We start from the raw sequence: 23,832 nt of genomic DNA, 5'->3' as shown, positions 1-23,832 counted from the left end.
TTAGAACCACATATAGATCTGGGTGTGGCTGTAGATGTGATTTATCTGGACTTTGCTGAAGCATTTGATTTGATCCCACATAAAAGGTTACTCTACAAATTAACAGAAATAGGCTTAGGGGCAAATGTCTGTATGTGGATCAGAAATTGTCTAAAAGATAGAATGCAGAGAGTTGTTGTGAATGGATGTTTCTCAGACTGTACTCAGGTATTAAGTGGAGTGCCTCAGGGTTCTGTGTCTTCTTCTTTTTATTTATTTATTTATAAATGATGTCCCAAGCTGCATTGAGAGCAATGTCACAGTTTTTTCTGATGACACAAAATTAGGCCGGGTAATTCAGACTAATCTCGATGTTTCCTCTTTGCAGGATGATTTAGACAGAGTTGGGGACTGGGAGTACAGGTGGCAGATGAGGTTTAACATAGATAAATGCAAATTTATACATTATGGTAAAAATAATAAAAATGCAACCAATACTATAACTGGAATATCCTTGGGGAATTCTACCAATGAGAAGGATTTAGGAATAATGGTAGACAACAGACTTGACAACAGTGCACAATGCCAGCAAGCAGCTGCGAGGGCCAATAAGGTTTTGGCATGCTAAAACGAGGTATTGATTCACGGGAGGAGGACATCATCTTGCCCCTTTACAGGTCAATGGTAAGGCCTCACCTTGAATATGTGGTAGAATTCTGGGCACCGGTCCTTAAGAAGGACATTACTGAACTAGAAAAAGTGCAAATGAGGGTTACAAAATTAATAAGGGGATTGGGAGATACTAGTTAGAGACTGAAAAAGTTAAAATTATATACACTGGAAAAACGGATATGATAACATTATATAAATATATGCAGGGCCAATATAAAGAGCTCTTCAGTGACCTGTTCATTAACAGAAATGTACAAAGAACAAGAGGTCACCCTCTGAGACCGGAAGAGCGGAGATTTCATAGGCGACAAAGGAAGGGATTCTTTACAGTGAGGATGCCTTCAAAAGGGGTCTTGATATTTTTTTAGAAAGGCATGATATACACGGCTATAAATAGAATTAATATTTTAGAGCTTCTTGATCCAAGGAGAAATCAAATTGCCTTTTGGAGTCAAGAAGACCTTTTTTCCCCCTGATGGCAAAATTCGAAGTAGCCTAATTAGGGTATTTTTGCCTTCTTTTGGATCAGGAGTAGGAAGGTTGGGTAGAAGGGTTGAACTTGATGGACTTGGTTACGTAGTACATAAGGTTGAAAAAGACCTATAACCAATTTTTAGGTCTCTGGAGAACCTGTATGTAAATAAGCGTATAGAAGCAACACAGAATTATACTACTTCAGGCTGTGTTTACAAGTAAATAAGGTTATACACAAGCTATATGATTGATTCCCTTTTTATGTGAATCATCAGCCAGAGCGATGACTAAGTGTCACAAGTCATCTTGTAAGAACCAAGCTGATATTTTAGGACAGCAGCAGCAGCAGCACGGTGGGTCCAAAGGGAAACATTGCCTAAGATGGGTGTTGGGGCACACCAAGGAGGCAGGGACAATTTTTGTGATTTTGCTTTAGTTAGAAATAGGAGGAACCTCATAACCACTCTGATGGGGCTGCATATGCCATAAGGAAATTGTGTTATCAGATGATATTTCAGTGCTCAAACGCACAAAAATAATTTACACATTATGGTTGTTATCTTAGTGAAAACAGTGACCATTCTTTTTATTATTTTTTATTTATTAACCACCAACATATTCCATATATTTGGATGGTAAACATACACAAAACAAAGATTTACATATACAGATACAACAGGAGTTGAGGACCTTGCCCTTGAGCTTGCTATCTATTCCTCATGGTACTTTCATACAAAGTTCCTGGCAAGATTGGTGAGCTTCTAAGAGCTCTACTTTATGAGCTTGCAATCTAAAAGTGCTATATATTTTTCAGTTGAAGAGCTTTGAGTAGAACACTCTGCTTATTTATTAATAGTAGTCTTTTTTTATAATCTCAAATTCAAGTGTATTTTCCTATTTGAGAAATGAAAGGCTTTGTGCATTAAATTAATGATGGCAACTGGGTAGGTTTTTTTATGCTCTAAATTACCTGTAGCACGTGCCACGTGAGAAATCTAAACGATCGCCTCCATAGAGTGTTTTTCATAATTGGGAAATCAGTTGAAGTGAGTATGAATCATGTTGCTGATTCAGAGAGATAGAAAAAGAAAGTGATAATTATTATAATTCACATCTCTTTTGATATTGTTGCATTCTTCAGTGCAGTTAAAAAATAGACATGTAAATCCGCAGGCTTATTTCACAGCAAAACAACAAGCAGCTCCAATAACACTAATTAGAGTAATACAGTCGAGAATTCTTATATGAAAATGACCTTTACACTGAAATGAGCAATAATCAAACATCTAAGTGCTTTCATAAGAGCCAAGAGGAAACCTTAATAGAAAAAACCCCCCGGTAATTTAAAAAAGATGAGCGAGTACACGTGCTAAAATACTTAATTTAAACTGAATCCTGGCAAAAACACCAGCCTTTACCTGCCCTTCAACTTAGTCCAGCATGTGCCAGCCCTCCCCCGTCCCCCAAACTATAAAGGTAATGTATGAAGGAGAGGGGCTTTAAGTGATCTTTCTTACACCACACTCTGGCTTTGTGGCCCCTGTCGTTGTTGAGGAAATAGACAAAGACAATGAAATGACTGCTGGATGTAATTGTTGTCTTATTAGTTCTTATAATATACTAGTCGTGAAACATGGATTCAGGGAGATCAAGTATAGAGATGCCTCCTGCCTTTTGTAGGGCAGACATAGGATAGCCTTGAATTAGGGGGTTGCCCTTAGCTTATCAGTCCCCAAGAAAGCAGACAGGATAAATCTTCCACAGGGTAATTTGATTTATTGAGGGTTTCAAGTACACACACACACACGCACCAGGAAGAACCTGGATTAAAGAATCAATCAAGGATTGATTGAATTACAATACTGTTATTCAAATGTGTCTGTTTTAAAATGACATAACAATGACAAAAGTGCAAATTCATGCGACTTTAGCATCCTTGTTACACAGACTAAACCGATCAGCACTCCTCTCTCAGAAACCTTGCTTAATCCTCACCGAAAAGAGCATTAACATTACCCTTCATTGAAACTAATGGCATTAGCCTAAACCCTGAAAAATAGCCCCAGACCATTATTCTTCCTCCACCAAACTCTACAGTAGACACTATGCACTCCTGGCGGTAGCGTTCTTCTGGCAGCCGCCAAATCTAGATTCGTCCATCAGGCTTCCAGATAGTGAAGGGTGATTAATCACCATACCTGGGAATGCTCCGGGTTTGACCCCCGGTTCTCCGGGTCAAGACGCCCCGCTCCACGCCCATTTTTTTTCCTTTTCACTTCCCCGACATCAGTGTGCAGTCCTGGCCGCGTCCCGCACGGGAAGGCTCCGGGTAGCCGGAGCCGAGATGTTCCCAGGTATGTTAATCACTCCATAGAACACACCTCCACCTCTCCAAAGTCTGGTGGCGGTGTGCTTTACACCACTCCAGACGACGCTTGGTATTGTGATCATTGTGATGTTTGGCTTGTGAGCCAAGGAAACATGCATGAAGCTCGTAACACACACAGTGCTTGTGCTGATGTTGCTTCCGACGGGAGTTTGAAACTCAGAAGTGAGCAGAAGCTTCATCCCCGGTACTTTAGTGTGTGTGTATGTGGGGGTCTACTGCTTCCTTTCTGAGCTTTTGTTATTCCTAGACGGTTCTGCTTCGCAATTATAGAAATTATGGTGGACCCGGCAGATTTAAGAGGGCAGAAATTACATGACTGACTTGTGGCAAAGATGGCATCTTGTGGCAGTGACACATTTAAAGTCACTTCCGTATAACCCATTATACTGCCAATATTTGTCTGTGGAGATAGCTCCCTATGTACTTGAAGTCTTATGGAAAATGTTGTTTAGGCTTACTAAATTTCTACATCTAGCTGTGTGTCATCAGTCCCTTCTTTTTGTGTTGGTCATCAATTATTAAAAACGCAGATCGCAAGCCTGCTTTACATTATTGAACAGGTTTCAGGTGCTGAATGAACTTGACAATAAAATAGCCAGCCAGCAGTGCAGCTCGTGACACTCCAAATGTCTTAACGTGAAGAAAAAGCCACTGCTGTGGAATCCTCAACAATATATCAATCCTTAATAATTGTGTGCATTTAATTACATTAAGCAGATGCCTTGGTGCTGATTCATCACTGAACTTGCTCAAGGCCACTGGGATGTTATTTTATTGCCTAATCTCTTGGAATGTAAAAACCATGACATGAATGATGTGTATTGTACAAATGTGCGTGTGCATAATAAACGCAGTGATGTCCCTATGGCCTGGGCAGTAAAACAGCCCAAATTATTTCCAGGAGCCAACAGAGCATGCATGATATAACATTCTGGTTTCTGATTTTGCTGTGCTTGAGTTACACAGTACACTGCTTGCTATTTTATTGACATGGTAAACCTTAAATAATTTGCTTTTATTTCAGTTGTGAAGAACAGTGTTAGGGATTGGTTCCAGTTTTCTGCAATGTATCTACACTGAAAACTCTTTGATTGTCATCAGTCCAACTCACTCAACTCAAAGCCACTGAACCACACTTAACCGTACTTGTTGCTCCCAGCCTCACTAATGTACACTCGCACATACCACTTCCAACTACACAGATGTATATTGAAACATACATATCACTCACACTAACGCACACCATGCATCACACATCTTTTCTGCACAGATCAATCATGGACATACATACAACCACCTATAACTGTACTGAACACTCTCCGTATACCAATGCACACTCCAAACATTCCCTCAGTCAAACTTAAGCAGTAACAGTATGCTTAAGCACCCCACTTTGAGCTACATGTTTCAATGATCAGCCTATCTATCTGATTGGCTCTATTGCTACAGGCTCAAGTGGCTTTGAATCTTGTGGCTCAGATGAGCACAGTACCTGGGTATTGACAGTAGAGTAAGCTGAAACAACAGATCGCCCTCCCACCGATCCCCTTGGCAGTCAGCCCTTCGGTTGCTCACGTTAGTGTGTGTCTGGGTATGTGTCTGAAATGATTAATGTTGAGTCTTAACATCAGGAGAAAATGACTCCTATCTGCCGTCAAATTCTATGTTCCTGTCTCCGCAAACGCTACCTTTTGTATGATGGGTGGCCAGAAGAGTTTCCCTTATTGTAACATGGTGGAGAGAGTTGCCCTAGTAGAAACCCTAAAGATAACACAGAAGAATACAAAATATAACGTTTTTTATCTAATCCTTAGATATATGACACTGCATCTAAAGGGGAAACAAATCCCTATAAATTCCATGACTGGAGATAAGTAGAATGTGTTCAGTGTTTGTTACTGAAACTAATCCTGCGGGTTTCATGTAATATTAAAGAAGGAATAATTGCAGTGTTCTCAAATATCTTGAGTCAGACGCTTATCCAGTTACGGTACACCCTGAACTATTGATGCAGTCCACAATGCCAGCAGACAATCAAGGCCAGCTCACCCAAAATATTTGCAGGTGCAGTTCTTCAGACTTGAACTGAATTTCATAAGTACAGCATCAGCCTGAGCCCAATGGAAAATTTTTGGAACTACCAGGCAGAATATCGTGATGAAGATGTAAGTATTTAAATAGTTAGTTAGTAGAATTCTTCATTTGAATTAGCTGTACAGGCAGCTTTGGTGTCCATGGATGCCTTTCAAGAGGAACTGGGTGAAATTACAACATGTATCTGTTTTTTGAGTTTGATTGTTAGGTTTTAGTGCCTGCAAGTATTTTTAGATTAATAACACTATGTTCATGAAGTTTTACTTTTAACTTTGAAAACAGTTTATTTTACACATGTATTGTATGTAACCTGTTGATAACGTTTTTCTTCACTATATAGAGGTTAGAGTAAACCTCTGGAGTAAAACCTTGCCATTCTTTCTCGTCGACGTCTGTTGTACCTGGAAATATTGTCTTCTCCATTTCAGTATATTATCCACTTGCCTAGAACCAAACATCCTCTATATCTCCTAATGGGTTCATCCTTTCCTTAGCTCTAGACAGCTGTGTTTCTAAATCCTACGCCTGCTAAGCTCAGTTTTGTGCCTAAAGCAAGTCTTTAAATTCTTTTAATGTATTTTCTTGAAAGCTGTTTGATACTGCCAAGATGTACAGTAATCTTGGTCTCAGGGATGGTACTTTGCTTTCTTTATCTTACCTTCTAGTCATTTACTTGACTATTACATCGCTAACCTAGTTTTCTAATATTACTACCCCTAAAGCATTACATCCTTCCTTTTATAAATAGCGCACTTTGGAATGTTACTGCCGTGAAAGTGATGTGGTTTAATTGTTGGCATCGCCACCATAAGTCCCCTGATATAGTCCATTTTTTCTAGTGTAACATTGTATTGTTTCCTGAGGGACCTGTCATAATATGTACCTGTCTGGTGAAGCATGAAAGCTGGGTCACATAAATAACACTCGGGGTGAGCTCATCAGCATATAAAACTGTACCAGATGGATCCCCGGTGGCAGACATTACCCAACTAGAAACAGTGTGACATCGAAGAGGGAGACGGGGACTTGAAAGCAGTCAGCCGTTCGGCTTTAGAAGATACGTTTATTTTAAAGATGACTTTGTTCAGATAGAGTAATAAAAATACTAGATATCATTTAATATAGTATAAGCTCTGTATTTTTATTTTTAACAATGAAGCTTCTTTGTATTTTCTTTTTATCTTAAGCAACCTGTGAGGAAGCTCCTTCATGTGATGGTTATGGAGGGAAAAAATGTAGCTGACCTGAGTTTAGGGCTTTCAAACATCACCCTAGTTTCTAGAACTATGTGGAAAGAAGTGTTAAATAGTTGTACGTTAATATGCCAAGGAATTCTAGGGGTGTAATAAAAATATTAGTAACATACTGTTAGTGTATGTTTTCGAGTTCAAATCTACTACCCCTAGCAAAATAACTGCAGGAATGGCTAGGCTGGCTCTGCATAATGTATATTTTTAATTAATAATGCCTCTTGAAATAGATATCACTCTTTTTAAATATAGCTTATAAAGAACCATCCGAGCTATGATTGGTACAGAGGTACATCAGCATTAGCTCATAATGGAACGTGAAGTCGTTGAGATGAAACTCAAGCTCTCCTGCATATTATCCTGCCACCTCCTGCTCTACTATACAAAGCTTAGACTCTATAAGCACCACAATCATCTCAACATACCCACTTCCCGAAAAGCACAGTATAATACATGACGGAATTACATTTCCTAAACATTCTGGCATATATCCCAGCATCTTTTTAGCAAAAAATGACAGTGATATATTTTGGAGCGCGTTACAGACGTGCAAATGCCAGTAGCGTTCGCAGAGCCAGCGCTGGAGCTGACAGGTGGTTAGTATATCATGTGCATGGAGAGACGTTCAACCAAACACATCTCCTGCATGGAAAATAGCTAGGGGTTAGGCAAATGCACATGGGGGGGTTCTGCAGAATGAACCTGTGTCTTTGCAAGGAATCACTTAGCCATTGTATACATTAAAGTGCATCTGAAGGCTGAAGTGTCCATTAAAGGGTGGTACTAGCTCTGTCATAATCTTCATCTAGTTATAATTAGACTATTTTGTTTGTTTTCTTTTACTTTTGTTGGCAGACTATTGTGATAAGAGGTTTGAGGAGGAAATGGGAAGACTATTCTATTGAGTTTAGAAACACTTTATTAACTGTTGCAGTTTTGAATTATTTAGATTGACGGACACTCTGATATATCTAGATCTTTCCTTGAACGTGTTCTCTACTGCTGAAGTGAAGGTATCATAGAATATGAGAGGGTTGCCATGTTCCAGTTAATGGAATCTTTCCATTGGTTGCCTTAGGAAGGGGCATAGTGTTCCAAACCCTGTATCACACTAAGGAACACACCAAGCTCACAGGTAACCCAAGTAAAAGCACAGAAGATTGAAAGAAGGTTCATTTTTTCTGACATAAACCCAGAAATAAAATACTGGAGGGGGCAGCTGTTTTCAGATAATAGGGGCAGTATCAGCGAATCCCCAAAGTCTGATTCCCCCAGAGCCTGTCTACCTGCTGGAAGCTGCCATAATGACCTTTATTAGGATTCCTTTCGGACAATCAGAGAATATTTGCATCTCTAGAGGTGTGTAGCATGTATTAAGCTCTGTATTAAAGCCTGTTCATGGCCGCTTGACTATAAAGCCCTAATTTATACACTTAGGAACTACTTAATTGTTAATTAGCAGTACATCGATGAAAAGAACGAAAAACAAGGACAAGCTACATTAGCCGCCCATGAATTCTGATCTACGAATGCTGTTAGGAAACAGATTTTGCCTTGTTAGGACAACATGACAAGCTTATATGTGTGGATATCATATTGCCGTTATTTTCCTATCTTGACACATGATAATAATGTACCACATTGTGACTGACTGGCTTCCCACACAGCTTCACCTGTGGTTAATTCATATCGTTCTCTAATCTCCTCTGAATATAGATTTTATCAGACCGACTCTCAATACACAAATTAAAGGAACGGTCATTTTATGTGTTATTAATATTTTAACATGTTTTAAAATATGGTGTTAAAATATTTAAAAATGCTTCTAAGGTACATTCCAGCCAACATATTTAGTTGATTGCATATGATAGATGACCTTATATTGTATTCTATTTCTTTGCATGCAAATGCATAAAGGGGTTCATCAGCATTCCGTCTATACTTTTGTTTTCCTGGCCCCATCCCAGCTATTTGCTTTGCAGGGGATGCTTTTAATCGCATACATCTCCTGCTCAGCAGTGTGTACTACATTTTCCGCCAGGATTGCCATCCAGAACTGGGGATGGTCTTAAGCAGTTTTTTCCCTTTCGGAATTTTTTTTAAAAAAAATCATATTTATTGCCTTGATATTCAATCCAAAGCCTAATGTACCTGTCTCCCCTACTATAGAAGAAGAAAAAAATGGACCCTCCAACTAAACCACTTACCTGACACAGAATTTGTGTCAGAAGCGAGTAGACCACGTACAGGGAGATGCATTCAGCGCGGCATTGTAGCTGGGGTGGGGAAAGCACCAAATGCATTTGAGGGAATTCTGCAGACCCCCCCCAAGCATTTGCAAAATGAACCATGTGAAAAATTAAAGGGACCATGTACCTATCTTATGCATTAAAGTGCACATGGTGGCTGGAGTGTCCCTTTGACTATGCATTCTTCACTGGTGAGACTTGAGGCTATTTGGGGCAATAGACCGTCCCTTTAAAATTCAGACTGCAATGTAGTTCTACAAGAGACAATGCAAAATGCCTAAGTCCCATCCTATCATGTTTTTAACGAACATTTCACACTGATATAGCCCATTTCACTGATCCTAGAAGACAAGGACATGACTATGTGAGATGCTATATGCAAAATAGCTGTTCTATATTGAGAAGATGGCTCGCTCTTTTAGTGTACAAATCGGTAGGACCAATAAGTTAACATGATATATGGATATATTTGTTAGATATTCAAAACACAGCGTTGCCCCCTTTTAATGCAATATGGTTTATTTATAATAAGCTAATAAGCATGGGAGTAATAAACCTTTGCTACCAGCTTCTGTTATCTGGAAGCTGCTGTGTATTGTATGCACTCTGTTTGTATCCCTAAAGAGCTTTTGGATAACTAGTAACGATTGCTGCTCTCTTTCTCTATTTAGTCTTCATCTCCTGAATCTTCATCACCCCAGGGAGCAGAGTCTACCAACCGACATCATCCAAATGCCTGCGATTCTGCTGAGTCCTCCTCAAATAAAGAGGTACGCGGCTCACACATACCTTGTTACCTCCTGCTGTTTGTCCGTCTCGTTTTCTATCCAGGCGGCTCGTTCGTTTGCCAGTATTTATGTATTATGGTGCTAGGTAGAGACGTAAACAAGAACCCGACAAGAATGCCACGCACGCAGACCGTTTTTTAATTAGGAGTAAAATTAAATCGTTTTATAATCAACTGTAAAAATGTCACATTTGATGGTAATTTTGTATTGTACTATTGTCCACATATGTCCCTGCCAGCTAGCGGAAAATAATTGTTTACATTTGTATCTGAGCTCTTTTTTTTTTTTTTTTTTTTTTTTTGCTATGTAGAAATGTTGTTACTTTCTAGTTACTGACATTAATCAAGATAGATAGATAGGTATTTGAAAACGGGTCTCTTTATTAGCGGTAACGGTGTGTGATTCAGAACATGATAAACCTGTATTGGAATCTATTACGGTTGCAGGGAATTGTGACAATGTGTTCACAAGGGATTCTAGTACCGCTAAAAGAAATCATGCTTGTAAATGCAGACCAGCCTGGAACCTGGACCGGATAGCAATAAAACACCAGGAAAAATGGATAGACTAGACGGGCCAAATGGTTCTTATGTACCGTCAAGATCGCGTTCTATGTTTCTATCCAAGGCCACTGGCTCACCTTAACTTAAAACTAGTTCCTTTAACTTATGCTTTAATTTAAAAGATCAATAAACATTTCAAATCAACTGTTCTTGTGCATTAAAATACATGAGGACATATTTGTTTTGGAAATCTCTTTTTATGGCAGGGGTCGTCGTCGTTCTATCTCGGCTTCCCATTTTCTAACATAACTGTTTAAGCGATTGTTCGACAATTATAGTCAGACAATTGTTCTTCTTCACTGAAGTATATGTTTTATATATAAATACCTATTTTTTTGTACTGAATTTGTGTTTGTACACATTGTTAGCACTGGTGAAATTTTGGCTGTGGATACTTCATAGCGTGATATTAATATTTCCTAATAATAAAATATGGAACCCCCAAGTTTATGTAGTTTATCACCTTATAAACTGTCCTGGCAGTATGATAGGGCCTCTGCTTGTGCACCGTCACAGTTTGTTACTACATTAACCATATCAAACATAGAAAAGAATCGGTGACTGGAGGGATATCATTGTTACACTGAGGCATGGGCCTACAGGACCTGTCTGCCAGTAATGATATATCACATTGAAAACTCCATTACACGTTTCTGTTGGAAAAAGTGACTTTTTTTCTTAGGAAATGTATTTGTGTTTTATTTGGCCAATTTTTTTTCTTCTCCTTCTCCGTGAGTATAATTTTAATACTCTTGAGAGATGAATATTTTATCATAATTTCGATTTCAGCTCCCCTGGAAAGACAGAGACCTGCTGACAGTGTCCTAGGCAGTAGCTTCAAGAGGTAGCATGCAATGTTTGCAAGCACTGTCAAACCATGCGCACCAGGAACCTACAAATACAACCCTCAGCCCCTTAATTACCCAAACATGCTAATAATCAAGTCTGTACACAACTCCCTAAATAACCTCTAACAGTTTGGAAACAATCTCATTTTTCTTAGCACCGTTGGGATATACTTGCCGCCTGCGTGTGTGTTTTTTTTTAAATATAAATATAGATATTTTTTTGTCTCTTTGCATGGAGCCGTTTTTGTGTACTTGCTACTTCTGTCTTGATTTGTTTGGAATAAACACTGTTTGTCTTAATTACAGCCAAGAAAGAGCTTGGCTTCATTCCCGACCTATGTGGAAGGTAAGAATAATAATAATTAAAAAAAAAAAAAAAAAAAAAATACATTTTGGTTAATTATAATTTGAAATGTCAGCGGAATAAATGGCAGTTGCTGATAACGCTAATCTGCATCTCATTACTTCTTGGGGGTCTGATGGGTTTTTCTTTGTTTAGTTTGTTTATACATATTCTTTTAACTGTTTGGGTGCCAGAATGGTGAGGAATTCAACACATTCCATAGAGCCCTACCAATTAAATCAAATACCGTTTAGCCTGTTTCTCTCTGATGATGGCAGGAGTACTTCAGTTACTGTAGGTTCCGGTGGGCTATGACATCCGTTAATTTATATGGTGTCTAGACAATTAAGCATTTTTGAAATTCTCAAACTATTACATCACGCGTTCTGCAGTTGATATTTTTCAACCATTTCCTTGCAGTTCCTGGACCCTGTGACCCAGAAGACCTAATTGATGGAATCATTTTTGCTGCCAATTATCTTGGTTCCACCCAACTGCTGTCTGATAAGACGCCCTCAAAGAATGTGCGCATGATGCAAGCACAAGAAGCGGTCAGTCGCATTAAGGTAAGGAGCCAGACTCTGCTACGTGTTTTAATTGGCCTTTTCCATGGTGCAACAGATAAGAGATTCTTCCCATAAATTATTCTGTATGGGATGTTGTTGATGATGACCAACTCGTTTGGTGGTCATAGAGATTCCAGCTTCTAGGATGAAGAGGTCAATTGTTATTTATAATTTCTCTATAAAAGGATAAGTTGAGTACTTAAGATAATATATTGTTTTGCCCAATACGACCACCCATTTGTTACATTTCATTAAAACATTTGAACGGGTTGCAAAACTCCCCACATCTTCATTTTTGACAATCAATATTTTATGTTTAGTTTTATGTTTCATAGCAGATACTCTATGCCATAAAGTCCTGTTGAGAGTGTTGGTTTGCATTAAGAAAGTACAACTAGAGTGTTTGTGTCATGGTTTCCATATACAATACGGCATTTATCTCTTAAACAAAATGGGTCATCATGCCGGTTTTTAAAGGTTCAGGATACCAGGTGTGAATTGGTTTTAGTTTTGCTGAGACAAACAGTTGCAAACCAAGCCATGCTGACGTTTGGCCAGCCACATATTAGCACTAGCTGCTGTCTAACGCCTGGCAAGCTATTGGGATCTTTTACTTCTTCTCTAACCATGTTCCTGTCTCTGTTTATTTCATGCTAAGCAGATGGCCCAGAAATTAGCCAAAAGCAGAAAGAAGGTGCAGTACAATCTCATCTTGTTTTTAATGTTATACTTGTTCGTTTTTTTTTTTGTTTTTTTTTTCATTCATTTTGGTTTATCTGCATTTCCTACCTATTTTTCAGTTTCACATTTTCTGCATCCAGCAAGCTCTCTCCTAGTTTGAATTTCTCACACTTAGCCATGTCCTTATCAAAATAATCATTTTCTTCTTCTTTGGTCACTGACCATCAAGCCATTTCACTTTTTTTCTAATTTAAGGACATTTCATATTAATTTGACTCATTAGAACACCTATTTATCTGCCTAGACAGGGTACCTAAGGGTATCTTAATTCTAGGAGGTTATAAAATGAGAAACAACTGGGCACCTCACTTTTAGACCACATGCAATCTATGCTTTAAGGTCCCTTGGACCATTGACCCCAATTTAAGTGACATCCCTTTCTTCTAGGTGTGGCATATAACGATTAATTAAGTTGTGTGCCAAATAGAACAGGCGCTTAGATATAATATAATTACGTTGTATTACAAGCTAATGTGTTTGCTGGATGCAAAAATAAAAGTGTATGTTTCACAGCTGATGGAGATGTTAGGAATGAGAATGTGACTTTTCTTAATGAGTTTGATATGTGTATTAACTATCTAGCACTTGGGTGTACTGACAATTCCTGTGTAAGTTTGTTACATGTGTTTGGGTGAAAATCATGCTACCAATCCTCTAGTGATTTATTTACTACTGTCCTTGGATGTGTATTCACCCTTTACAAAAAGAAATGACTTCTACGTAAAAAGGGAGACAAATCGCAATTTTTCTGGTTCTAAGCAAAGATTTTTGTTGATATTTGATCATATTTTAAAGGGGGAGGGGTGATTTCATGCAGTGGAATATAAATGCATAATTTTGGTGTCAAGTGGGAAGAAAAATACCAGTCGATAACATATAGTAGTAACCAGGCTCGTTTTCCCATATGTTGAAGGCCCTTTCCTTTTTTTTTTTTTAACTCAACGGTGCTGTTGTTCTGATAGCTGGATGGATGCTCTGTTGTCTGTTAGCAGAATGTAATTTGTGGTCTTATGAACAGGCAGTTGACATGTTTATTTTTTTTTTTGTTAGGCTGCAGAAGGCGAAGCACAACCCATGACGGAGGTGGACCTCTTTATTTCTACGCAGAGGATAAAAGTTTTGAATGCTGACACACAGGTACGGATGCACAACATGTAGTAGACAGCCAGTACTATGGTTTAACTCACAGCAATAGCTTTCAAGTTCACGGTTTTGTGCCCTTTGCTGTAGGCAGTCTGAAAATCTAATAAGAATTAATCCTCACTGCAATGATGTGATCTCCTAAATGTTTCTTGTTTTTTTTCCCACAAATGAAGTCAATGGTGAATATTTTGTTGGACATCCAGGTCCTTGACTGCAGAAGTCTGCGACCACTTTATTAATTTCCCAATGCTGATTGACTCATTGGTGTATGTGGTGATCCCCTTAAATGAGCAGTAAAACCTAGTGTTGTTTATTGGATGCGTAATAACTTATTACGTATACCAAGTCCTAAACTCCGTAAGAAAGACCGCCATGGCACTTTCTAGCTCCTTTTGACACCTTGGGGCCTATTCACTAATGGGACGGTTGTCATGAGAATTCTGGATCCAGGTCATTGACTTCACTTTACATACATGCATACATACATGCATGACAGTCCTACCCCAGTAAGCTTCTGCTGCAGGAAGAGCTTGGCTCAATTTTCTCGGTTCTTCTTATTAATGCCATATTATTACCACATTAATTTCTCTTTTCTACAATCAATCTTGATTCAAATAACAGTCTAAATGTGTACTTACTTTAATGATTTCTGTCTGTGTAATCAGCTTGTGTGATATTCACTTAATCACTAAAAGTAAAAATGGATATCAACATAATGGCCAAGAGAAGCAGTAGTAGAAGGTGGAAACCTTTTATTGGGCCATCTTGGAAAAAGAGCCCCGGGAAGATAGCTTGGGGTCCCAAGAACATATGTAACTCTACATCTTTTTCCATGTTGCTCCAATAAAAGCCATCAACTTCAACTAAAGATTCACAAGGGACAGACATTTTATAAATACATTTTACCCATTAAAAAAATGAAATGATATATCTTGTGCCTTACTGGTTGCATGTGCCCTACCAAGCATACACACACCAGAATACCAAGGCACACATCCCACTGATGGAAACTGCCAGAGTAGTCATTGTAGAATTTGAGGCTTCATTAGCCCATGCTTTGCCTTTAACCACTCTTGTAGGACCTACTTTGCCCCTTCTATGGCACTTGTGCTTTCTTCACAGTTTTCTTTTACTCCTCCATAGGAAACAATGATGGATCATCCTCTGAGGACCATTTCTTACATTGCGGATATTGGGAACATTGTAGTTCTAATGGCTCGTAGGCGCATGCCACGCTCCAATTCTCAGGAAAGTGTAGAGGCTTCCCACCCATCCCAAGACGGCAAGAGACAGTACAAAATGATCTGCCATGTCTTTGAATCTGAGGACGTAAGTAGCATGTGACATGCATGCGTAAGTTGATGCAATGTGAATGTGGCTCCACATGCAGGAATAGAAGTGTTAATTGTGTTACTGAATTTACTGTGTAGAAACCTAAAGAGCGCATTTGAGTCTGTTCTCAGCTACTGTGGAATATTTGGCAAGACATGTTACTTTCCAGTCTCTTATCTCTTCCCTTGGGATGAGTTGTAAGACGTTACAATTACAATAATGGTTACAAGCGTCAGTTCCCATCAGCAGTGTTACTATGTAGTAATATTTGGAATGTAAATAGAATGAACTGTTATCATTTGGATTCTCCACACGGGAATTAGAGTTAGTGCTGGTTGCCATGAAGCTTTAATGCTAGTCTATGTTTAACATTTCCCATTCTTTCACCATACTGTATTTATAGTGTTTTGGGTTTTTTCTTCACAAAATGTCGGAAGCCTTAAGCCACGATATAGGCTCGTTTATAGCATGAGAAGTCGTAATTGTATTATGTACTGGCTCTAGATTTAGGATTCTACATCTGAAAAAAGGCTTCTTAAACACTTTACATCTTACTTTAATATGTTGGTTGACAAACAATGCCACAGGCTACTACCGACTCTGAACTAAACACATATAAGATTTTTTTCTTTCTACATGGGTTTGCTTTATGCAAGTTAGTGTTAGTAGAGTAGGGAGAACTCATACTTAGCTTAGACTAAAATATATAAAGAGCTAATATATCCTTTTATATATATATATATTTTTTTACATAAAGATGTTATTTTACGTAACATAATTTATTAGATATGTGGCATAATTCTAGGAATCGAAGCACTATAACATTGAATGGCATTAAACGTTCCCTAACCCTAAGAACACCGTAACGTGATGTTATGCATGTAAATTGTATCGAGGAATACGTTTAAGTGAATTATGTTTTGTCTTCTTGTAAAGGATGCTACTTCCTATCCAGTGTATCTTTTCATCACGCTCCCGCTTTCCCTCTTTCTTCCTGTGATAAATGCAGGCACAGCTAATCGCGCAGTCTATAGGGCAAGCATTCAGCGTGGCTTACCAGGAATTTCTGAGGGCAAATGGCATTAATCCTGAAGACCTGAGCCAGAAGGAATACAGCGATTTGCTGAACACTCAGGACATGTACAACGATGACCTAATCCACTTCTCCAAGTCTGAGAACTGCAAAGATGTACGCATTTTGTTTTACAATTCAATTGCAGCAGACGTAAACCTGTAGTGGTTGCATGGGTCTGTTCGTACCCATTGTCACAGGCTTCTATGCGTGTTTTGTTAAGGTAGATTAAGAAGGGAGAAAGTGTGCCAAAATTCCCCTCATTGTCATTTTAAGTGTAATTTTCTTCTGTCCTTTTAATTTTTCCATTCATTCTCTGTGATTTCAGCACTCTTTTCTGGGAACAAATTAGGGTGTGTGCAGGTACCCTGCTGTGTAGTGATAGTTTGAGAGTTAGAGTAAACAGATGAACGATTGATAGTCCTTAAAATCTAGCACCATATTAAAAAAAAAAAGGAGCGCAAAAAACACTTATTTCAATTGTTATAAGAAATAGATTTGGCAGAATGAAGTGAAGGAGCAGATAAAGAACCCAGTACATTGGGACAAAGGACCTGCTCGATAAGTCAGCAGCGAGGACCTAAACATTTGAAGTGCAGAACTAATCTGTTTTTATTAATTCTGTCAATTGTGTCTTCTATAATTTGTTTTACTTTCCTGCCTGCCCCCCCCTACTTTATAATTGTGCTGCCTCCGCTTTTCTTGAGGCTCTGCCAGTGGGGAGGGCTGAGGTGGTAAATATGGAGATGTAGTTGAGACTGGCATCAAGATTGGAAGTATATGACCAATGCTTGCACTGTGAATGAGATTTACATCTTTGACTGCCTAAGTGTGCCCTAGATATGATATAAATAAATGCTTCTACGTAAGTGCTTCTGGAGTTCGATTGGAACCCAGTTTGAAACATAGGTCCCACCAAAGTTAATCTAGTCATGTTTAATTGTTAGTGCTTCTGTTCTTTGAGTATTCAGTTCCAGATTTGAATCAGTTTCATGTAGTTTAGGAATCTGGTTTACCACGGTATTTCTTTCACTTTAATTGTATTAAAAATACTGTTTCACTTAGAAGAAGAAAAAGACATGAATTGTGCTCCCTTATTTACCATATTAATAGGGCAAAGCTGTCATTTTTGTTGTCATATCATAAGGTTTAATCACAAAGAAACAACACAAATACTGAGTATGCAATTGTATCCGGCAAAAATTATGAATGCGATAGAATTGTGCATGATTAGAGAATTATTTGAGAGGACTGGTGGGGCATTCAGTTGTGTTAGGAATAGGGCTGCAACAACTAATCGATAAAATCGATAATAATCGATAATGAAATTCGTTGGCAACGAATTTCATTATCGATTAGTTGAATCGATTATTATCGATTATAAAATGAGGGTTTTTTCAGAGCAAACGCTCTGAAAAATCCCCCTCATTATATAATCCGTTTAGTCTGACTCACCGTCTCACAGCAGCAGCTCCTACTTACTCCCCCTCCCTGTAATCACTGTGACAACTGGCCCCGCCCCTTCCTTCTCCAGGCCAGAACCACATGGCTGTGACACTCATCTAACTGTAAGTATATGTATATATGTGTGTATATATATATATATGTATATATCTATATCTATATATATATATATATATATATATATATATATATATTTGGGCTACTGAAAGTTAGGGGAGGTGGGGGTTAATTTAGGGGCAGTTATGGTTAGTGGGGTGTTTAGGGTTAATTTAGGGGCAGTTATGGTTAATTGGGTGTTTATGGTTAATTTAGGGGCAGTTATGTTAATAGGGTGTTTAGGGTTAATTTAGGAGCAGCTATGGCTAATGGGGTGTTTGGGGTTAATTTGAGGCAGTTGTGGTTAATGGTGTGTTTAGGGTTAATTTAGGGGATGCTGTGGTTGATGGGGTCTTTAGGGTTAATTTAGGGGATGCTGTGGTTAAGGGGGTGTTAAGGGTTAATTTAGGGGCAGTTATGGTTAATGGGGAGTTTAGGGTTAATTTAGGGGAATCTAAATCCTGGGGGCAGTGAAGTGACATATCTGGGGGTATAAGGCATATACAGTATATAAGGCATATGTGGGGAGGGCAGTGTGGCATGTCTGGGGAGGACGGAGTGGTGTATCAGGGTGTATAAGGCATATCTGGGGGTAGAGTGGCTTATCTGGGGGTAGGGAAGTGGCATGTCTGGGAGGCAGGGTGGCATGTCTGGGGAGGATGGAGTGGGGTATCAGGGGATATAAGGCGTATCAGGCACAGTGGCAGATGTGGGAGGCAGCGTGGAGTGGCAGATGTGGGAGGCAGCGTGGCATATGTGGGAGGCATTGTGGAGTGGCAGATTCGGGAGGCAGCATGGCGTGGCATATGTGGGGAGGGCAGGGTGGCATGTCTGGGGAGGATGGAGTGGTGTTTCAGGGGGTATAAGGCGTATCAGGCACAGTGGCATGTGGGGGGTAGAGTGGAGTGGCAGATGTGGGAGGCAGCGTGGGGTGGCAGATGTGGGAGGCAGCGTGGAGTGGCATATGTGGGAGGCAGCGTGGAGTGGCATATGTGGGAGGCAGCGTGGAGTGGCAGATGTGGGAGGCAGCGTGGGGTGGCAGATGTGGGAGGCAGCGTGGAGTGGCATATGTGGGAGGCAGCGTGGAGTGGCATATGTGGGAGGCAGCGTGGAGTGGCATATGTGGGAGGCAGCGTGGAGTGGCATATGTGGGAGGCAGCGTGGAGTGGCAGATGTAGGAGGTGGTGTGGTATATGTGGGAGGCAGCGTGGAGTGCTGTGGTAGGCAGCGTGGCATATGTGGGGGGGCAGCATGGCATGTCTGGGAGGCAGCGTAGCAAGCCTGGGCTCAAATGTGCATATATTGGGGGGCTGGTTGGGAAATAAAGACAAGAAATGTATTATCAAAGTTTTTTTATTCTGCTGTTTGTATTTAACATCATTTGTTTAGTAAATTATTTTAAATAAATGAAAAATGTACATTCATTTTTTTATCCGATTAATCGATTAATCGAAAAAATAATCGGCCAACTAATCGATTATTAAAATAATCGTTAGTTGCAGCCCTAGTTAGGAATGTTGTTCATAATGTTGTCTCTTTATAGAAGTGTTAAATTTAGCAAAGAAGGTTGAGCAGTACCTTCAATCACATCTTAGATTTTCTTTCCAGTGTGGCTCTGTGATTCCATACTTAACATAAGTGCACGAGGAGATTTATCATCATACTTCAAATAATGCAAAGTACATGAATACATTTATATTTATTTTTTATGTATTTTTCAGGTTTTCATAGAAAAGCAAAAGGGGGAGATTTTGGGAGTTGTGATTGTAGAATCTGGCTGGGGCTCCATCCTGCCCACGGTTATTATAGCCAACATGATGCATGGAGGTCCTGCTGAGAAATTTAGCAAAGAAGGTTGAGCAGTACCTTCAATCACATCTTAGATTTTCTTTCCAGTGTGGCTCTGTGATTCCATACTTAACATAAGTGCACGAGGAGATTTATCATCATACTTCAAATAATGCAAAGTACATGAATACATTTATATTTATTTTTTATGTATTTTTCAGGTTTTCATAGAAAAGCAAAAGGGGGAGATTTTGGGAGTTGTGATTGTAGAATCTGGCTGGGGCTCCATCCTGCCCACGGTTATTATAGCCAACATGATGCATGGAGGTCCTGCTGAGAAATCAGGAAAGCTAAACATCGGGGACCAGATAATGTCCATCAATGGAACCAGCTTGGTTGGTTTGCCATTGTCCACCTGCCAGAGCATCATAAAGGTAAGGAGGATCGAATAACATGTCTCTAAAGTCATGTGAAAAAGAAAGTACACCCCCTTTTTTGAATTCTATGGTTTAACATATTAGGACATAGTAACAATTATCTGTTCCTTAGCAGGTCTAAATATTAGGTAGATACAGCCTCACATGAACAACACATGCCATACAACACCATGCCATGATTTATTCAACAAAAATAAAGCCAAAATGGAGAAGCAATGTGTGAAAAACTAAGTACACTTATGATTAAATGGCTTGTAGAACCACATTTAGCAACAATAACTTGTAGTAACTTGAAGTAATTGTTTTCTGTATCAATCTCTTACTTCATTGTGGCCTACAACGTTGCTTCAGTTCATTCAAGTTTGTGGGCATTTGTTAATGCACAGCTCTCTTAAGGCCCCTCCACAGCATTTCAAACAGGTTGAGGCCTGGACTTTGACTGGGCCATTGCAACACTTTGATTGTTTTCTTTTTCAGCCATTCTGTTGCAGATTATCTGGTGTACTTGGGATCATTGTCCTGTTGCAAATTTCAGCAAAGCTTTAGCTGTCGGACAGATGGCCTCATGTTTGACTGTAGAATACTTTGTTATTCAGGGGTGTTTATGGTCAACTGAATGACTGAAGGTTCCCTCCTTGGCTTTGTGTAAACACACACCTAAATGCTCCACACCAGCAAACTGCTAAAACTTTGGCCTTTATACAGGTGGTCACACTTGCTGATGATCAATTAATCAAGGGCATTTCATTAGCAGCAACTGTCTGCTACTTAACGTCTTTAATTCCTTTGGAAGCAGTAAGGGTGTACTTAGTTTTTCACACATGGCTTTTTCATTTCGGTGTTATTTTTGTTGAATAAATGATGACACCGTGTTATATGTCATGTGTTGTTGAGGCTGTATCTACCTAATTTCTAGACCAGCTAATGAACAGATGCCAGTTACTATGTCCTGATATGTTAAACCATAGAATTCTAAAAGGGGGTATACTTTCTTTTTCACACAACTGTATGCAGCAAGTGCCAATAGTAAAACATATTCATATTTACATCAGTACATGTAAAAAGTGTAATACATCATAAAATTTATGTAATTTGGAATAATTTTGAGGACTTTGAGAGCTCTTATACTGTTGCAATGATAATATGAGGTCTAGTGGTTATCATATATGTCATTGCCACTGTCTTTCCGAATACTGTGTGGCCTGTTCTCTGAGATACCATGTTCAGCGCCTTGTGAGACCCTGTGTGGCATGGTATTGATGATCCTATTAGCAGTAAATGGCTTTGTGTAACATGCCAGGCTTTGATAAGCAAGTTAAACAGATGTGTAATTATGTTTTTTGGAAGACCTTGAAGGACCTTCATTGCTTTCTAGCCTGTAATAGTCTGATTAGCATCCCCTTATAAATCTAAGCATAAATGTACATTCATTAATATTTCAATGCTATCAGATCTAGCAAGAGTAGAAAAATTCTTGTTAATGCTGACATGTTGTCAAATTGCAGAATTCCTTTTAGCTGAAAAAAAATGCATGTATTTTTTTTTTTTACTTCTGTGCTCATTGCTCCCACTGACTTTCTTTTCAATCATAAGTCTCTTTAATTAAGCTCACATTTTAACATCCTGACAATGCATGTAGAATAGCAGTTATAGGGTTAATAAAAGGAAGTATTTGATCCATTTATTAGCACTTACAATACACATCAAAGTGTGTCAAAGTATGTTATAAAGGCAAATATATAGGAGCTCTATTTAGTAGTAATAGTGGACATATCAATTTCATTTCATTTTACAGGGTTTAAAAAATCAGTCACGTGTAAAGCTCAACATCGTCCGATGTCCACCAGTTACCACTGTCTTAATCAGAAGACCCGACCTCCGGTATCAGCTGGGCTTTAGTGTGCAAAACGGCATTGTGAGTGTGTCCTTTTTTTTTTTGTCTATTAGTCTGAAAATACCTACACCTTTTGCTTCTATGCCTGTTTTTTTTACAGCTTTAAGTGAACAATTCATACTAGTTTACTATTTTCCATCTGTAAGTCTATAGTAAGGTCACACCTTGCCTTGTAGTTCATTTGTATCAGTCACAGAGGAATCATATTCTTTTCCGCTGATAAGCTGCAGCAAGAAGTTAAAACTACCTCTGTGGAGATGGACAGCTAGGTCTTTTGGGGATAATTCAACCAAAGCATCCCTTGGAGACCCAAATAACCTGTCTGTCTTACTATACACCAGTCTGTACTACCCTACAACCTAAAATGGTGTTTAAAATTAAGTGGTGTACAAGAAAACAAGTCAATACCCTATTGAATCTGAGCTCCTCCGGTACAGTGTGGCCAATATATGTTCCTCTGCAGATCCGTGACGCCATTGGTAATTAAATTAGGGTCTGTATTGCCAATGAGTGTTGTCATCCTGGTAACATTGTCATTGTGGCTTTTTACTACAGATCTGTAGCCTTATGAGGGGTGGAATTGCAGAGCGAGGGGGAGTGCGAGTGGGCCACCGTATCATTGAGATCAACGGGCAGAGTGTTGTAGCAACTCCCCATGAGAAGATTGTCCATATTCTATCCAATGCTGTTGGCGAGGTAAGAACATCTAGGTTAACTAATTGTTTCTAACAATATGCAATACTAATCGTTTGTACTTCTGTTTCCATGAGGAGCTGTGGCGTAACTGAATGAGTCTTATGTTTGAGAAAAGAACAATGATCTCATTTTCCTGTGTGACTTCTGTCCACAATGCAGATACAATCTTGCTGGTTAGATTACTGTGGTGATCAGATCACGATTCAAGCTTTGCACCAGAATCACTTTTTATACACAAAATCCCATAGTGTGTGTTAGTTTTGAACTGACATTTTGGCCATGTTTCTGGGGCAGCTGCCACAAAATTGCAGCTTTAAGTCAATTAACCTACCTGCTTCATATTATGACTTTCATTCTATAGAGTTTTCCAATATCATTTTTTTTTGTTTTTGTTTTTTACGACAGATACACATGAAGACTATGCCAGCAGCAATGTACCGACTACTGACCGCACAGGAGCAACCAGTTTACATCTGATAAGCCTCACACTTCACAGCATGCATGGAGGACACTTCTCCTCACTCGTGGTTGTATTCATAGTGCTGCCTATGTGTCTGTGGAAACATCTCCAACACACTAGGGCCTCATCCTGCTGCCCAACTTTTAACTCTAAAAGTCCTCTCTTGTTCCCTGTTACATGGGTATTTGAAGAAGTTATATTACACAAAGTTGTGTGAGAAAATTTAGAGGCCTGTGTTCCCAACGTAAATAAAATCCAGCACAAGCTTAACGTTGTATAGATACATTGCAGCTAACTACACGGTTTCTGTAGTCACTTATACTGGTTACTAAAATAGCCACCACTTCCCAAGATGGCAAGCATTCTTTTTTGCGTTTTATGTTTTAGCTAAGGGCATTTTTTTTTTTTTACTGTAACATGTCTCTCGTGAATGATTCTGTATGTTTCTTTAATGCACTAACACAGTAAGGCATTAGATTGGCCAGTGTTTAACA

General features: G+C 39.1%; 1 protein-coding gene across 1 annotated transcript in view; it reads left to right on the top strand.

The window, feature by feature from the left end:
- The window catches only part of APBA1 (amyloid beta precursor protein binding family A member 1), a 59,966-nt gene extending 36,460 nt beyond the window's left edge, over positions 1–23,506 (top strand). Inside the window, exons 3-13 of the mRNA XM_053466548.1 lie at positions 9,779–9,877; positions 11,613–11,652; positions 12,070–12,215; positions 12,877–12,909; positions 14,007–14,093; positions 15,243–15,428; positions 16,441–16,620; positions 20,073–20,285; positions 22,084–22,203; positions 22,738–22,878; positions 23,284–23,506. Coding sequence (XP_053322523.1) covers positions 9,779–9,877; positions 11,613–11,652; positions 12,070–12,215; positions 12,877–12,909; positions 14,007–14,093; positions 15,243–15,428; positions 16,441–16,620; positions 20,073–20,285; positions 22,084–22,203; positions 22,738–22,878; positions 23,284–23,355 — 1,317 coding nt within the window. The 3' untranslated portion in view covers positions 23,356–23,506. The remainder of the gene's footprint in view (positions 1–9,778; positions 9,878–11,612; positions 11,653–12,069; positions 12,216–12,876; positions 12,910–14,006; positions 14,094–15,242; positions 15,429–16,440; positions 16,621–20,072; positions 20,286–22,083; positions 22,204–22,737; positions 22,879–23,283) is intronic.
- The last annotated feature ends 326 nt before the right edge of the window (positions 23,507–23,832 follow it).

The sequence above is a fragment of the Spea bombifrons genome, chromosome 1 (assembly GCF_027358695.1).
Source record: "Spea bombifrons isolate aSpeBom1 chromosome 1, aSpeBom1.2.pri, whole genome shotgun sequence".
NCBI classification, from domain to species: Eukaryota; Metazoa; Chordata; class Amphibia; order Anura; family Pelobatidae; genus Spea; species Spea bombifrons.
Note: the sequence above shows the minus strand (reverse complement) of the source record. Positions and strands in the feature narration are given on the sequence as shown.